This window comes from Mesoplodon bidens, assembly GCF_964165515.1.
Source record: "Mesoplodon bidens genome assembly, chromosome: 15".
Taxonomy (NCBI): Eukaryota; Metazoa; Chordata; class Mammalia; order Artiodactyla; family Ziphiidae; genus Mesoplodon; species Mesoplodon bidens.
The window spans coordinates 30070861-30088804 of record NC_138171.1 but is presented as its reverse complement, the minus strand read 5'-3'; the positions used below and the strand labels follow the sequence as shown (position 1 = coordinate 30088804).

The window sequence follows — 17944 nt, the reverse complement described above, 5'->3', positions numbered from 1 at the left end:
TAACTCCTAAGTCAATAAGAGAGTTTCTGCAGAAATTTGCTCTTGTTTCTGAAGTCTAATCTGGAAGAGTCTTTACTTAAAATAACCTTAAAAGTGAGCCTTTTCACAAGAAGGGTATTGCACAAGCAAATTTTTCTGCTTTGTTATTACTTGCATCCATAAAAAGATGAGGCATTTAGGGCTTTGATAATCACTGCAATAGTAAATGGAGTTATTATATTTTTAATTATTGCTGTAGGTTTTGTCCTGGCATTTGACATTTTGCTTCCAGTTTTGGAATTAGAAAATCCTGCTGGTAGCAGTACATTCAATGAGTCATTTGAGCTGAAAGACTGATGACAATATACAATGTGGGAGACTGTTACAACTTCTGCTGTGATTATTTTGTGTTCTTCATCTAGATTTCTTTTAATCAAAATTTTATTTTATCACTTTCTTTGATACAAGTTGAAGAAATCATGCATCTTTTACTCTTAGCTGCTAGTATATGCTCGCTTATATCTGACTTTCCACCATTTGCAATGCTGTATGAACACTTGCATACGGCACAAAGAGCTTCAAAAGGAATTTTCCTCATTTAATTCAGAAAATGTATCATGAAATTCACACTTGCATTTTGGCATTTAGGGGTTCAAATATAGCAAATAAAAACGAGGTAACAATTTATTTTCAACAAGGTTGCCAAGACAACTTAATGGGAAAAGAAATGGTGCTGAGACAACTGGATAGCCACATGCAAAAGAATGAAGCTGAACTTCTACCTCATATCAAATACAATATTTAACTCAAATGGATCAAATACCTATATGTAAGAGCCCAAACTACTAAACTCTTAGAAGAAAATGTAGGGGTAAATCTCTGGATTAGGCAATTGTTTCTTACATATGACACCAAAAGCACAAGCAACAAAAGAAAAAAATAAATTCGATACCATCAAAATGAAAAATTGTGTGCTTCATAGGACACTATCAAGGATGTGAAAAGAAAACCCACAGAGTGTGAGAAAATTTTTGCAAGTTGTATACCTGATAAGGGACTTGTATTTAGGCTATATAAAGAACTATTACAACTTAATAAAAAGACAACCCAATTAAAAAATGGGCAAAAGATCTGAACAGACATTTCTCCAAAAAAACATAAAAATGGCTAGTAGGTATAGGAAAAGATGCTCAACATCATTAGCTGTCAGGGAAATGCAAATCAAAGCCACAGTAAGATAGCACTTCACCGCTACTAGGGTGGCTATGAACAAAAAGAGAGATAGTAAGTGTTGGTAAGGAGGTGGAGAAACTGGAACTCTCATACATTGCTGGTGGGAAAGTGAATGGTACAACTGCTTTGGAAAACAGTTTGGAAGTTCCTCAAAAGATAGAGTTACCCAGCAATTCCACTCCTAAGTCATATACCCAAGAGACTTGAAAACATGTGCCCACGGGAGAACTTGTACACGAATGTTCACAGCACCATTAGCTAAAAAAAAAATAGTAAAAAAGTGGAAGCAACACAAATGTCCATCACCTGATAAACGGATAAGAAATATGAGATAACCATGCAATAGAATATTATTCAACCATAAAAAAAGAAATCCTTGTACATCCTACAGCACCGATGAGCCTTGCAAACATTATGCTAAATGAAATGTCAGTAACAAAGGACCACATACTGTATGATTCCATTTATGTGAAATGTTCAGAATTGGCAAATCCATAGAAGGGGGGCGGGAAGAGAGAGAGAGAGAGAAAGGTAGATTAGTGGTTGCCTATGGCTGGGATGGTTTGGAAGAAATGGGGGAATGACTACTAAAAGGTATAGGGTTTCTTTTGGGCGTGCTGAAAATGTTCTAAAATGACTGTGGTGGTGATCGCACAACTTTGTGAATATACCCATTGAATTATAAAAGAAAAAAATTGGTAATAGCGACCAACGCAAGAACTGAAAAGTTGTATTTAATAAATCTCATGGCTGCATCATTGCATCTGTCACAAGCCCAAATTCATATCTAACGGTAAGGTGGGAGTTAAGTCGTGAAAGGGTTGCGAACTTGATTTTACGAAAAGCAAATTGAACTCAAAGGTGAATATCTAGTCTGCCTGCAAAGGAGAGCTGTACTTGTAAGGAACAGTATCCCTTAACAAAGTCGGAGCTGAGCCAATACGGGTTGGCCAAAAAGTTCGTTCGGGTTTACTGTATCATCTTACGGCAAACCCGAACGAACTTTTTAGCCAACCCAATCCAATGTTTTGGGAAGCTAGCGTTCAGGGACTGGCAGTATTTCAGAAGCGTGAGCGTCCAGCGATTGACGGGCTTCCAGCTTTGTTAGTGTGGTTACTGGAGTGAGGAAGCTGAGTACCTGTTAACTATCAGAAGCCTGGTCCCTGGAGTGAGGCACTTGCTGATTGGTTGTTGTCTAGAAGCATGGAGCTGTCAATGATTGGCTGACTTTCAGAAGCTCTGGACTGTCGTTGATTTACGAACTTTCAGAAGCCTAGCTACCGGAGTGAAGCTGTTGTTGACTGGCTGATTTTCAGAAGCCACTGGAGTGAGGCTGTCGCTGATTGGCTGGTTTGTAGAGCCTGTGTACTGATGTGAAGTTATCTCTAAATAATGGTGGTTACTTGATCAGGACTTACAACTTGAGCAAAAAAAGTCCTTTCCTTTCTTGAATATGAAAAATAAGTACTTTAAATTTCTAGTTCCTTCTTTTGGTCTTCCCTCAGCTAAACTCGCTGGAGGCACCGTAGACACTGTACAGATCTTTTATTTGTAAAGGTAGGATTTTCAGTTAGTGATTTAAGCACCAATTACTGTGGCGGAAAAATAGCTCTAATAGTTTTTAATTGATTATAAAAAGATAAATACAGGACATTTAAGGCATCCTGACAAAGTCAATATACGACGCAGGACAAAATCATTAAATACGTCCTGTATATACAGGATGCCTGGAAACTGTCAATTACACAAAAGACTGACGCTCGCTGGGATTAGGTTTCTTGCATACGGCCCTGCAGTCGGAAACGGGTCGAGTCAGAATCTTTACTGTAAAGGGTAGGGATCCTCTGGGCCCCTGTGAGCCCCTAACGTCTGCGCAAGGATGGGCGCGCACCGCTAACCTTAGGTCGGCTAGAAATCGGCTGAACGTTTGAAGGGAGGGTGCACAATTGACTAGCAGCGGGTGAGGAAACAGCAGCAAGGAACCGGCCTGGGAGACCGGGGCACGAAAGCCGAGCACCAGGGTGGTTCAGATCTCCGCGCCAGGGACCTTCTGCTGCAGCAGAAGGCTTTGCTGGAGGCCGAAGTGGACTGGGCGGGGCGGAACGAGGCCCCGCCCCCTGGCGCGCCCGTGTGCGTGGCTGGGGGCGCCGCAGAGTCCCACTCCACGATGCGAAGCCTGAGGACAGGCCAGAGCGGCGGCGCGGTAGCTTTCACTCTGGGCACCCACGCTCCCAACGTCCAACCCGGCCGCCTCCAAGTTTAAGAAAGACTCTACCCGCAGCCGTGCGCTTGCCCCCACCCCCAACCCGTCCCGACGCCCCCATCTGCGCTCTTTGCACGCGTCCGGCTCCGCCCCGCCCCCCGACGTGTCCCCGCCCGCGACGTGCCCCCGCGCACTGCGCCCCCCGCCCACCCGGCACGCCCAGCCGCCCCGCCCGGCCGAAGCGGGCCAGGAGACGCCCCGCAGGCCTGAGTGACCCTCGCAGCGGCGCCGTCCTCCTCCGCCTCTCGCAGCCATGGACGTGTACCCCCAACACCGGCTGGGGCTGCCCCGCGCACGGTCCCCCGGCGGCCCTGGCCGCGGGTCGCCCTCCGTCAGGTACGCGGGGCCGAGGCAGCAGAGGGGCCGGCGGGCGGGCAGGCGGTTGCGGGCTGTTGGGGTCTGGAGACGCCTCCCGCCGAAGGGCGTGGTCCGATATGGCTTCCTTGCGGACGGTTTTTTTCCTGAACGGTTCCCTGACGAACGTTTTCCGAGGAACGGCTCTCGGTGCAGAGGCTCCCACAATGGCTCCTGTATCGACAACCCCACAACGGCTCTTCTGTGAAGACCCCCTATTATGACATCCCCAACCCCATAGAACATTTCCCCCCGGAAAGATTCGCCTATCGAGAACCTCCACAGTGCCTTCTGTATGATTAATACACTTGCCTTCCCCATAGGATATTTTCCCCAGAAACGGCCATCTATGGAGACGTTCCCTCACAATAGCTCCCCTTATAGAACCCCCAAATGGGTTTCCCTCGAAATGGCTTACCTCTCATGCTCCCCTACAGTAGGTCTCCTTTAGAGCGTTTCCCTCTCACTGCGCCTTCCCTAGAGAGTACCCCCCTCCCGCCCCCTAGAAACACCCGCACGGACAGCATCTTCCCTGTTGCGCGTTTCCCCACCTCCCCCTACCCCAGCCCGAGGCTATCCCTCACTCCACGATGCAGAGTTCAGGTTGAGGACAGGTGGAAGTCATTAGGGGCCTGGATAAGGAAAAAGGGGCCAGAATCCCCGAAGGCTGCGGATCCCAGGCCACAGAGCCTAGAGATAGAGCCCCCGGGTGCCTCAGTATAGGGAGGGTCCCCGCCCCCTTTCGATATATGAAGATTTGTTTCCGCTGTCTGCTTCCTGTGCCTTTGGGGCTGACCTTGATAGTCTCGGTATTACTCGTGATGGAGCTGGTTTGGGGCTGCCAGTGGAGTGTGGAGGTTGGAATGATGGAGGGGTTGTGGCAGAGACCATTGAGAGGAAGGGAGGAAGAGAGAGAAATGGGCTTTGGTTCTGCTAAACTGTCATTAAACCAGAAGAGGATTTTTATCTGTTTTGTTTGCTTTTTCTTTATTCTAGCTACTTAACAGAGCAAATACGGTGTTGTTTCCTTTAACGAAGGTTGTCAACTTAACATGTGAGAATGGTCTTTCCTGTATCCTTGTTATGGTATTTAAGGCATTGTATTTTGGAATTTTTGCTCTCAAATCTGTTTTTTTTCTTTGTTTTTATTTTGTTTTAACTCCACCAGATTCATGGAGAACAAGAACTAAATCTTAAAATCCAGTCCCTCTCTTACTTACCGACATTCCTTCTTTCACCCCAGCTACTGACACATGTTGGTTGAATAAATAAAGGATGGGGAGGTGGGACTAGATACCCTTTGTTGCATTTGGGAGTACTAATTTGCTTCTGATTTGGCAGGTGACGTTAGGTGACATATTTGGACTCCTGTTCTGCTCTTCAGTGGAATTTCAGTGGACTTTACAGTTCCAAGTGTTTAGCAGCTTATGGTAACCATCTCCAGTTTGTCCTAACGTTTCTGGCAGCCAGTTTCACTGTTAGAAAATATTTAAACTTTGAATAAAATAGAAACTGCACAGGATACTTTAGAACTTGAAGCAGCCACACTTTAAATCCAGGTCTCTGTAGACTTGGGGTTCATCCCATATCATCTTGAGCTTTGAAGTCTGGAGTCTTTGAGACTTTTGGGGAAAAAAGAGCTTCTGAATAAAATCCATCTCTAAAATAACTTCTTCCTTCCTTGCTTGTGGTAGCATGTCAGTATACATTTTTTTTTTGTAAGTAGTGTTTTTATGTTAAAAAGATCAATGTTGGCTAACTTTACTAATCATACTCAAACTCCGAATTTTTCATCACGTGGTTTGAGTGAAACTTGTTAGTCTTCAGACATGGGGTAGTGCAAGGAACCCCAAGACCTGGAGGTTGTACACCTTTGGTAAAGGAAATTTTGTGAAAGTTTCCCTCCTTTCCCTGCCGTTTTTAACTGAACGTGATTTTCTTACTCATTCAGTCAAGCCTTTCCCAGATTTTGACATTGAACGTTTCTGGAAGGTTTGTAATCAGCACTTTCCTGTCACCCATATTTGGCTTCTTTGCTGCACTCTGACACCTGAGTGATGAAAGAGGCGGGCCTAACTGGTGAAGCTACGTTCCTAGAGACCCATAGATAGTACTTTGCAAGTGAGTGGTTCTCTTCTAGCAATGGAGTTCATTTTCACAGATGAGCAGTAGAGATCAGGAGTTAAAATATTGTTGCTTAGATCTAAAAGCTTCTTTTTAATGATATGGTAGTCATCAGTGCTGTCCATCAAATATCTTTGGTTTCTGTCTCCTGGGCATGTGGTACCATTGTACTTGCTTGCACCCTTGAAGATGGATATGGCATTGTTAGTTGCTTTTGGTCAGTGAAATGTGCACAGGAATGATGTGTATCCCTTAATGGTAAAAACTTCTGGTGTGTAATTTGCCACTCTTTCCCTCTGTTTTGGTGATTGTTGGTGCTCCAGATGGTGGCTAGTCTCAGTCTGGGAACCAGAGCAAGCTTCCAGGTGACCTATGTTTGACATGTAGAGTGAGCAAGAAGTAAGCCTTTGTTTCAAGCCACTGAGATTTTGGAGTTATTACCAAATAACTATCTTTACTTGTACTAAGGAACTAGTGGAAATAGTTGAAATATGCTTTCCTACTTCAGATCTTTTCCTGCAGAGGAATCTAACCCTGCTCAGGACTTGTTTAACAGTTTAAATTTCACTGCCTCTTTATGCAAATAATCCAACATACACTGTGCTAGGTGCTGTGGATTCAGAGCATTAAGGCAGGCCTCTGCCCTCCAAGAGCTCCTTTGTAAGTGGAGAGAGGTAAAAATCATAATACAGAGTGATGAGAAATAAGTATTGGGGAGGAAATAGGGCTGAAGGAACAATAATGTAAGAAAGCATAGTCAATTTGGGGCTCAGCAGTTGGAAGAATGGAGTTGCAATTTACTGATATTGGGAACACTGGAATAAGAACAGATTTGTGGAGAAAGTAGAGTTCAATTTTGGCCTTGTTCATTTGAGTTTCCTAATAGATAATAGATAGCCAAGTGGAGATATTGGATTAGCGGTTGGATATATTAGTCTGTAGTTCAGGGGAGAGATTGAAACTGGAAATACCACCCATATTACTGGTGACTCCAAAATTTTTTTTTAAAGCTGTGAGACTAGATAGAGACCCAGAGAGTAAATGTAGATAGAGAGGAGGACCAACATCCAAGCCCTGGGATACCCCATGTAAAAAAGGCAGTGTAGCAATGTCTTCCAAATTCTGAGGGGAAATGGTTTCCTACCTCTGAGATAGGGGAAGAATCAAGGATAGTCAAATGATAAATGCAAGAATAGACTATTAGATTTGGTAATGTGGAGGTCATTGGCGACCTTGACAAGAACAGTTTTGGTGCAGTGGGTTCAAGAGGATATAGAAGAGGAATTGAAGACAGTGAGTATAGATAGTCACAGTGATGTTGTTTCAAGGATTTCTATAAGGGAGAGCAGAGTAATAGGGCTGTGACTGGAAGGGCACGAAGCGTTAGAGTTCTTTTTGTTTTTAGGTGGGCAGATAACATGTTTGTAAGTTAATGGGAATAGTGGAGTATAGAGAGACAAATTGATGATTAAAGAGAGAGAAGGGACAATTGCAGGGGTGAGGTCCTTGAGTAGATGAGAGGGAATGGCGTCTAGGATATAAATGGATATGTTGACCTTAAGCCCGATAGCTACATGGACAGTTCATCTGTGGTGATTATATTGACCCAAATACTGGTGAATTGGTAGCTTGGTAGTGGGACAGAGTGAATGTTCTCTTCTGATTACTTCCATATTCTCAGTTAAATAAGAAGGAAGGTCTTTAAGCTAAAAATGAAGAGTGGGGGAGGTGTTGGAAATTTGAGGAGAAAGAAGGTGAAAAATTCATTCAGGAGAGTGGGAAAAAATGAGTTGAATAAGGAAATATTTTAGGGGGCATTTGTGGTCATAAATTTAAGGTGGGTGAGACCCAGTTAGCATGGTTGAATGCTTCCCCTTCAGCTGTGTTGAGCTGCTTGGATGTGGGCACTGTGGAAGAGAGTGGCTGAGGTAGGATAGAGGACGTAATTGGAAAATAGGAGTAAAGGAACTGAGAGGTAAGGATAGTGGAAGGGTTATCTCAGTGTATATTAAGATCATCATGAATTAAGATGGGAGTAGTAATAGCAAAGAGACAATGATCCAGAAGCTAAATCTTGAGGGAATGTGGAGGACTGAGTGACCTACAGGTTTGTAGATGTCTGTAACAAGGAGGGATAGTGGGTGGTTATTGTTTGTTGGCATGAAGAAATCATCCAAAATAAAATAGTTTCTCACAAAGGTGTGTTTCTGGATTAAAAGTACCCTCCAAGAATCCAGCACAATTAATTAAAAAATATCCATGCCAAGGCACATCATCATGAAATTTTTTTTTTTTTAGAAATTTGTTTTTTATTTGTTTATTTTCGGCTGCATTGGGTCTTCGTTGCTACACGTGGGCTTTCTCTGGTTGCAGCCACTGGGGGCTACTCTTTGTTGCGGTGCACCGGCTTCTCATTGTGGTGGCTTCTCTTGTTGTGGAGCACGGGCTCTAGGTGCGTGTGCTTCAGTAGTCGTGGCGTGTGGGCTCAGTAGTTGTGGCTCGCAGGCTCTAGAGCACAGGCTCAGTAGTTGTGGCACATGGGCTTAGTTGCTCTGTGGCATGTGGGATCTTCCCGGACCAGGGCTCGAACCCGTGTCCCCTGCATTGGCAGGAGGATTCTTAACCACTGCGCCACCAGGAAAGTCCCCACATAATGAAATTTTTGAGCACTATAAAGACAGAAGAATATCTATAAATCACAGAGTCATAAATCATTAGATTGTAGCAAGAATGGACACTAGAAGATAATGGAGCAAGGCATACCTTCTAAAAGAAAATGGGTTCCCACCCAGAATTCTGTATCCAGCCAAACTCTCAGGCAGGTGTGAGGGAATGATAAAGACATTTCACACATGCGAGGTCTCATAGTTTGATTTTCCATACGCCCTTTATTAAGAATTCACTGGGTGGCGTGTGCTCTAGCAAAAAATTCTGACCGAGGAGTTCCTGTGCTGGTCTTCTTCTATACCACGTATAGGTGGGATTTTTTCCTTGTTAAGGGACTCATAAGGAAGGACCTTCTTTGTTGCTTCTGGAAATTACCAAAGGGCTGGAACTTTTTTTTTTTTAATAAATCTATTTATTTATGGCTGTGTTGGGTCTTCGTTGCTGCGTGCGGGCTTTCTCTAGTTGTGGCAAGCAGGGGCTGCTCTTCGTTGCGGTGTGCAGGCTTCTCATTGTGGTGGCTTCTCTTGTTGCGGAGCACAGGCTCTAGGCACACGGGCTTCAGTAGTTGTGGCACGTGGGCTCAGTAGTTGTGGCTCACGGGCTTAGTTGCTTCGTGGCATGTGGGATCTTCCCGGACCAGGGCTCGAACCCATGTTCCCTGCACTGGCAGGCGGATTCCTAACCACTGCGCCACCAGGGAAGCCCTGGGCTGGGACCATTTTTTATTGCCATTTCCCATATTGCTTGCCCTAGTGCTTAGGTCAGTGTCTGGCACATAGTCAGTACTCACTAAATGTGAACTGCTGTTGTTAGCTATTATGAAACACTGCTTGCACTAATTATTTATTGAATGAATAAAAAATAATTACAGGTGAAACTGTGGGCTAAGGGTGTTCAGAGAATGAAGAATCACAGTTGTAAGCTAGATGGTGGGAAGGGGGGTCACCATAGTGATTTTCTATAGAGAGCACTTACATAAAGCCTCACAGAGACAGGTTATCTCTTCAGGTGATGTTTATTGGTCAGGTACCAATACCCGTGGTTCTCTTTTGGGTTTACAGATCTAACAGAAGTGGTCATTGTCCCTGCTTTAAGAAAACTCAAAATACAGAGTAAGACTATGACCTTGTGTGTCTGAAAATTTGAAGTTTCACCTTCAGTATACTTGCTTGGATGCTGGCCAGGGAGGCTTGGTGCTTATAGAAGTAAAAAGGGTTTACTTAGTTATGTTTTTATGACCTTATTTCTGGCCCGGGGTGGAGGTCTAAGTATGGGTTTCCCCCTGCTATCAGAAAGTAGAGCCTTCCTAAGAAACCTTTTGTAAGGTGAAACAGCCTAAAATGAAGGAGCAATTACCTTAGAACACATCTTGCTAACAGAGGCACAAAATAAATCAGGATAAAGCACAGATGCTCACAGACACAGTTCAAAGCTATGGAGGCTTGTTGCTGTTATGCTGAGTGTAGTTACCAGGGAAGGAGCTTGGCAGTGTCACTCTCATTGCTCCACTGCAAAACAGATGCTGGCTATCTTTGCTTTTCACCTTTTTTCATAAAAGCAAAACCCTCTTCAGATTTCTTTCAGTTAGTGAAAACAGGTAGGTCTTATGTAAAAGCGAACTTTGAAAAGCAGGGGATGCCCCTGTCTGCATTTTCACATATGTCTGGGATGACTGTGTTTTGAGGACTCTTATTTAGTGAGTATAGTTGCATTAATAGTGCACAATATTGTAACAGTGTTTCCTAGCTCTTGGGCTCTTCTGTGATATTGTAATTTTTGGAGAGGGGGAGTAGATGAGATGCAGATGCCCTCAAGAGTTCCACAGCTTAAATATTGTTTTGCCCTCATATTAAAAAAAAAAGAAAAGCAGAGTTTGCTACTTGGGTATTTAAAACTGTATTCTGTGATTTTGAGCCCTAGTTCGAGGGAAAGTTAACTAACTTGGCATGCTTTTTGCTATCAACTTGTTTGAAATAATATTAGGTTTATAGATGAGTTGCAAATATGGTACATAGCGTTCCTATATGGCCTTCACTCTGCTTCCTCTAATGTTAACATGGTGCATTTATCAAAACTAAGAAATTAATATTTGTACCTTACATTAGTTTACTGTAAACTTTATTTAGTAAATTTGTTTTTATTTGGAGTTTATTACTCCAGACTTTATTTGCCCAGTCTTTCCACTAATGTCTTTTTTCTATTCCAAGATCCAATCCAGAATTCCACAGTGCATTTATATTTGGCATGCTTTTAATAGTCAAAGAAGTGAGGGAAAGTACTTGTAGATGCCTTTTGAATGAAGACCTGTGAAACTGACTTTACAAAGAGCAGATTGTGTGTGGAAATGCTCAGAGAAATCTGGAGAAAAGGAAGAAAATGGAAAATAATATATTGTTACAGTGGAACATAGTGACAGACTTTAAAATAACATTTTCCATTTGTGGTGGGGAGCATTTTCTGAAGTTCTCAGATTTAGTTTGTAGAGAGTCTTATATACCCCAATTTGTGAAATATGCATAGACATGAATTGCAGTTGGGTACAAGTTTTAACTATTTTAGATAAGGTGACCTGTCAGGAACCATGTTTGGCAGCTGGTAGAAGATGCTTAACAATGACTTAACTTTGAGGTTTACTCTCTCTTGCAAAAGATGTCTATCTAGGGGCTTCCCTGGTGGCGCAGTGGTTGAGAATCTGCTTGCTAATGCAGGGGACATGGGTTCGATCCCTGGTCTGGGAGGATCCCACATGCCGCGGAGCAACTAAGCCTGTGAGCCACAACTACTGAGCCTGGGCGTTTGGAGCCTGTGCTCTGCAACAAGAGAGGCCACGATAGTGAGAGGCCTGCGCACTGTGATGAAGAGTGGCCCCCACTTGCCACAACTAGAGAAAGCCCTTGCACAGAAATGAAGACCCAACACAGCCATAAATAAATAAATAAATAGATAGATAGATAGATAGATAGATGTCTATCTAGAGGAGGGCAGGCTAGTCCTGGTATGGAACCAGGCCACTTCTGTGTTTGTATTTAGCAAATGGATTCCATTTTCTCCATAGCTTCATGGTCACAAAATGGCTGCAGGAACTCTAGCTATCAGGTCTGTCAGACAAAAAGGGGAAAGAAAAGCAGCAGCTTTCCTAGTTGAGTCAGTTCTTTCCCTTCAGAAAACTTTCCCAGAAGCCTCCACGTGATGGCTTTTGCATGTCTCATTGGTCAGGTCTAGAAGCAAAGGAGCTGTGCCTATTGCTGCTCCAAATAAAATTGGGATACTATTGGGTTGGCCAAAAGGTTTGTACGGTTTTTTCCATAAGTGGCTCTAGTAGTGCTTAGTTGTCTTTAACTTCATTCGAAACAATTTTGTTAGATTGTATTATGACAGCTGTCATATCGGCATGCATTAAAAAAAAAAACTTATCAGGACTTCCCTGGTGGCACAGTGGTTAAGAATCCACCTGCCAGTGCAGGGGATATGGGTTTGAGCCCTGGTCCCGGAAGATCCCACATGCCGTGGAGCAGCTAAGCCCATGTGCCACAACTACTGAAGCCCGCGCGCCTAGAGCCCGTGCTCCACAACAAGAGAAGCCACTGCAGTGAGAAGCCCGTGCACCTCAACGAAGAGTAGCCCCTGCTCACCACAACTAGAGAAAGCCCATGCACAGCAATGAAGACCCAACGCACCCATAGATAGATAGATAGATAGATAGATAGATAGATAGATAGATAGATAAATAAATTTTATTTAAGTAAATAAAAAATGTATCAAAATTGGTGAATTTTTGTGTAGCCACTTTAATATTGAAGATGAAGAAAAACAACATTTTCAGCATATTATGCTTTATTATTTCAAGAAAGGTGAAAATGCAACTGAAGTGCAAAAAAAGATTTGTGCAGTGTATGGAGAAGGTGCTGTGACTGATCAAATGTGTCAAGTGGTTTGTGAAGTTTCCTGCTGGAGATTTCTCGCTGGACAATGCTCCACGGTCGGGTAGACCAGTTGAAGTTGATAGCAATCAAATCAAGACTTTAATTGAGAACAGTCAACATCATACCATGTGGGAGATAGCTGACATACTCAAAATATCCAAATCAAGCGTTGAAAATCATTTGCACCAGCTTGGTTATGTTCGTCGCTTTGATTGGGTTCCACACAAGTTAAATGAAAAAAATCTTGACTGTATTTCTGCATGCGATTCTCTACTTAAATGTAACGAAAACGTTCTGTTTTTAAAACAAATTGTGACAGGCAATGAAAAGTGGATACTGTACAATAATGTGGAATGGAGGGATCGTGGGGCAAGCTAAATGAACCACCACCAGCCACACCAAAGGCCGGTCTTCATCCAAAGAAGTGATGTTGTGTATAAGGTGGGGTTGGAAGGGAGTCCTCTATTATGAGCTCCTTCTAGAAAACCAAACGATTAATTCCAACAAGTACTGCTCCCAGTTAGACCAACTGAAAGCAGCACTCGACAAAAAGCGTCCGGAATTAGTCAACAGAAGCAAGACCTCATGTTTCTTTGATGACCAGGCAAAAACTGTTAGAGCTTGGGTGGGAATTTCTGATTCATCCACCGTATTCACTAGACATTGCACCTTCAGATTTCCATTTATTTTGGTCTTTATAAAATTCTCTTAATGGAAAAAATTTCAGTTCCCTGGAAGACTGTAAAAGACACTGGGAACCTTTGCTCAAAAAGATAAAAAGTTTTGGGAAGATGGAATCATGAAGTTGCCTGAAAAATGACAGAAGGTAGTGGAACAAAACGGTGACTACGTTGTTCAATAAAGTTCTTGGTGAAAATGAAAAATGTGTCTTTTATTTTTACTTAAAAGCCGAAGGCACTTTTTGGCCAACCCAATATTAGTTAAAAAAAAAGAAAAAGGGGGAGAATGGATATGGATTAGGCATCTGTTTGTCTCTACCACAGAGAGGTAGCTGTGTGGAATGAAAGTTACATTGCTTAGGATTACTAATGGCTGTGATGAGCTACATGAAAATGCTGGGAGAAAATTCAAGTCATGGAATAGTTAAATGATGCCAACACATTTCTCAGTCGTGTGTGTGTGTGTGTGTGTGTGTGTGTGTGTGTGTGTGTATCCCTTCAGTTTGAGTCACTTTATGGTCACTGGTTAACCATGTATTGGTCATGACAGCAGTAATGTTGCCTTTGCTTTTTCCATTGCAAGTTGTTGCTCCAGAAAGGACATCAGTGGGAAAGGACAGTTATTGACTTGAGACACATCCTGCCTTCTTGGCTTTCTTCCAAGTCTCTTTTATGGAGGGAATAAATAGTTGCCACTTTAATGCAGGGCCAGCTTTCTTAAGCCCTTAAACCCTTTTCTAGCAGTCCTGCAGTAGCTCCTTGTAATCAGTACCTGAAGTCTGAATTAATGCTGATATGATAATATGTTGTATTACTCCTGCTGTTGATTTTCCCCCCAATATTTTATTATGAAAACTGTTTGGAAGTACAGAAAAGTTCAAAGAATTGTTCAGTGGACATTCATGTATATTCATACCTAGATTCTCTGCTTAATGTATTTGCTCTGTTTGCCTTATCATATAGTCATCCCGCTATCCATCCATCAATCCATCCTATGTTTTAATGCTTTTCAAAGTAAGTTACAGACATTGGTATGCTTCAACCCTAAACATTTCCTGGGTTTGATTTCATAATAAGAAGAATGCTCTCTCTTTCAAGTGACAGAAACCCAACTCAAAAGATTAAAGTAAAAACGGGAGTGAATGTGTTGGCTTACTTGGCTGGAAGGAATAGTGGGGAGATAGACTTGTAGGAAGACCTGTAAGAACTAGGGCCTCAGGAACTGGAACCAAGACTCTGCTATCAAAATAGTTGCCTCTATCCATATAGCCCGAAATCCACATTCTTCCTGCACTGTGACCCTAGAGGCCATTTCTCTTCTACCTCTAAAATAGGAAATCCCTGGAAAGGACTCCAGCTGACCTGGCTTGCTTCTGGGTGAGTCACGATTGGATGCTGTGGCAGAGAAGGGGCACAGTGTATGTTACCAAGGGAAATGAAAATGGAAAGCATGCTAAGTGAAGTATATACCTCAGAAAGCTTTGCCATTTGTTTTCTCATGCTGGCATAATGCTGGTGTTTGACTAGGAGAGTACAAAGGAGAACTACAAATGCAAAAGTCCTAAATAAAATAATATTACAGCCAGCCCTTCATATCCATAGGTTCTTCATCCATGGATTCAACGACCCCAATCAAAAATATATTTTTTGGCTTCCCTGGTGGCACAGCGGTTAAGAATCCGCCTGCCAATGCAGGGGACATGGGTTCGAGCCCTGGTCCAGGAAGATCCCACATGCCGCGGAGCGACTAAGCCTGTGCGCCACAGCTACTGAGCCTGCGCTCTAGAGCCCGTGAGCCACAACTACTGAGCCCACATGCCACAACTACTGAAGCCCGCACACCTAGAGCCCATGCTCCACAATGAGAGAGGCCACCGCAATGAGAAGCCCTCTCACACCACAACGAAGAGTAGCCCCCATTCGCCGCAACTAGAGAAAGCCCAGGCACAGCAACAGAGAGCCAATGCAGCCATAAATAAATAAATAGACAGATAGATAGATAGATAGAAAGAAAAAAATATATATTTTTTTAGTTTGAGAAAGTTTCAAAAAGCAAACCTTGAATTTGCTGCACACAAGCAGCTATTTATATAGCATTTACACTGTATTTACAACTGTTCACTTAGCATTTATATTAGGTATAAGTAATCTAGATATGATTTTTTTTAAATTTTTGGCTGCACTGTGTGGCATGTAGGATCTTAGTTCCCCGACCAGGGATCGAACCCACGCCCCTGCATTGGAAGCCAGAGTCTTAACCACTGGACTTCCGGGGAGGTCCCTAGAGATGATTTAAAGTGTACTGGAGGATGTGCATAGGCTATATGCAAATACTATGCCATTTTATATAAGGGACTTGAGCATCTGCAGATTTTGGTATCTGAGGGGGTCCTGGAACTAATCCTCCATGTATAACAAGGGGCAACTGTATAACATTGAAAATTCTAACCACACATGGTTTAGAAGTTATGGGGAAACAGGTACTCTGGTATATTGTAGGTGAACGTTTTAAGAAGACAATTTGGCAAGATCTATCAAAGTTTTAAATGCAGATACCTCTTAACCTGGCAATGCTAGTCTCTACCTTGCAGAAACTTTAGTACTTGTGCCAAAGATGGCTATATAAGGTTGTTCAATGAAGCATTGTTTGCTATTTGCAAAAATAATTAAAATCCTGAATGTTCAATTATAGTGTCTGGTTAAATAAAAAGAACATAGTACAACAGTTTTAAAAATGAGGTTGTGTTCTATTTACTAGCTTGGAAAGATCTTAAGGTACAATGTTAAGTGAAAAAAGCACGTTACAGAGCAGTTACATATGTCATTATTATGATTTTATGTAAAACAACTCTCTCCCCAAAAAACTCACCCAAACTGTGTATTACTGAGAGATTGACCTCAGATTGTTCACAGCAGTTTAATAAGATAAAGTGGTTCAGGTTGGTATGAGGATTCACTTTGTAAAACATTCAAAGCACAAAACATATAGAATATAAGGAGAATTATTCATGTTTTAATTGTTTAATTTTAAAAATCCCGCGGTACGCGGGCCTCTCACTGTCGTGGCCTCTCCCGTTGCGGAGCACAGGCTTCGGATGCGCAGGCTCAGCGGCCATGGCTCAGGGGCCTAGCCGCTCCCGCAGCACGTGGGATCTTCCCGGACCGGGGCACGAACCCGCGTCCCCTGCGTTGTCAGGCGGACTCTCAACCACTGCGCCACCAGGGAAGCCCTACCAGGTGTTTTTAATAGGTAAATACTTGAGTAAGTGAAAAGTTTAATGGTTCAGTGACAAATAATAGGCTATGTTCTGGTTAAAAATTAAATTTGGGAAGCAAGGAAATATTCAAAGGAAAAAAGAACTAAATTTAGTTCTACCCATTAGACAAGAAAATACTATGATAATGTTTTACTCTGGGAAGAGGAAAGTCTTTCTACATTTTATATGCTTTCACTTTGTTTTACTTTTCCCTTTATTTATTTCCCAAAATACTTGCAGGGAAAAAATCCTCTTTTTGCTCCTGTCTTCAGTATTGTCTTGGCTTCCCACCGCAGTAGTTGGGGAGCTGTTTGTTTCCTGGTCACATGACCTGTTAATGCTTTTTGTCACTGGCTGATTCTAAGTTTGAAAGCCCAAGAGCTCTTGGTAACCTTGGTAGTCAGCTAGGGTTGCGCAATGGACCAAAGGACCAACTTAATGAAATATTTGTCGTGTAGAGAATGATTGCAAAATGAATCTTATATTAAACATGAGAAAGTGGGGAGGGACAGGCAACCATTTCCCAGGGAAAGAAGTTTTCTTACTTTAATCTTAGTCATCTTGCAGCTTAAATTCTGCTACTTCCAAACCCTGAGTCCTCCTTACCTCCAGCCCCAAATTTTTATTATGAAAATGTTCAAACAATACAGAAAAGATGAAAGAATAGTACAGTGAATACTCTATACCCATCGCTTAGATTCACCAATTTTAACTTTTTACCTTATGTTCATTGTCTTTACTTTTTCTTTTCTTTTCATTCTTCTTTTCTGTTAAACGTTTTTCAGTTTGCAGATATAATGACACTTTGCTCCTGAGTACTGCCTCATGCGTCTGCTAAGAAAAAGACATTCTACTTTGTAACCACCATAATATTATCTCAGCTAAGAAAATTAATAGTCAATTTGAATATGCCCTGGATGATAGATAATAATATTATAATAATATATAATATAATTATTACCTATTATACAAGGCATATTCAGATTTCCTCATATGTCTCATAGATGTTTCCCTGGGTTTTTGTTTGTTTGTTTAAATTGAATTAAGGTTCATAAATTGCATTGTCTTATTATTCTTTAATCTCTTTTACATAAGAAGAGCTTTCCCTCTCTTCTTTCTGTTTTACATCACATTGGCTTCTTTTAACTTAAAAATTCTTTAATTATGGTAAAATACACATAAAATGTACCATCTTAACTGTTTTAAGTGTACAATTTAGTGGTATTAAGTACATTCACATTGTTGTGCTACATTCACCAGTATCTATCCACAGAACTCTTCATCTTGCAAAACTGAAACTCTGGTACCTATTAAACAGTAACTCCCCACTCCTTCCCTCAGGCCCATGGCAACCATCTTTCTACTTTCTGTCTTTGTGAATTTGGCTGTTGTAGGTACCTCATAAAAACGGAATCATATAATATTTGTCCTTTTGTGACTGGCTTATTTCACTTATTATAATGT

The 17944-nt window shown here is 42.2% G+C and overlaps 1 protein-coding gene across 3 annotated transcripts in view; it reads left to right on the top strand.

Moving 5' to 3' along the window:
- Positions 1-3646: 3646 nt before the first annotated feature.
- Positions 3647-17944, top strand: part of DNAAF9 (dynein axonemal assembly factor 9) — a 150671-nt gene continuing 136373 nt past the window's right edge. For all 3 annotated transcript variants that reach the window (XM_081257891.1, XM_081257890.1, XM_081257889.1), the window contains exon 1: positions 3647-3811. In XM_081257891.1, the coding sequence (XP_081114017.1) occupies positions 3729-3811 (83 nt within the window). In that variant the 5' untranslated portion in view covers positions 3647-3728. The remainder of the gene's footprint in view (positions 3812-17944) is intronic.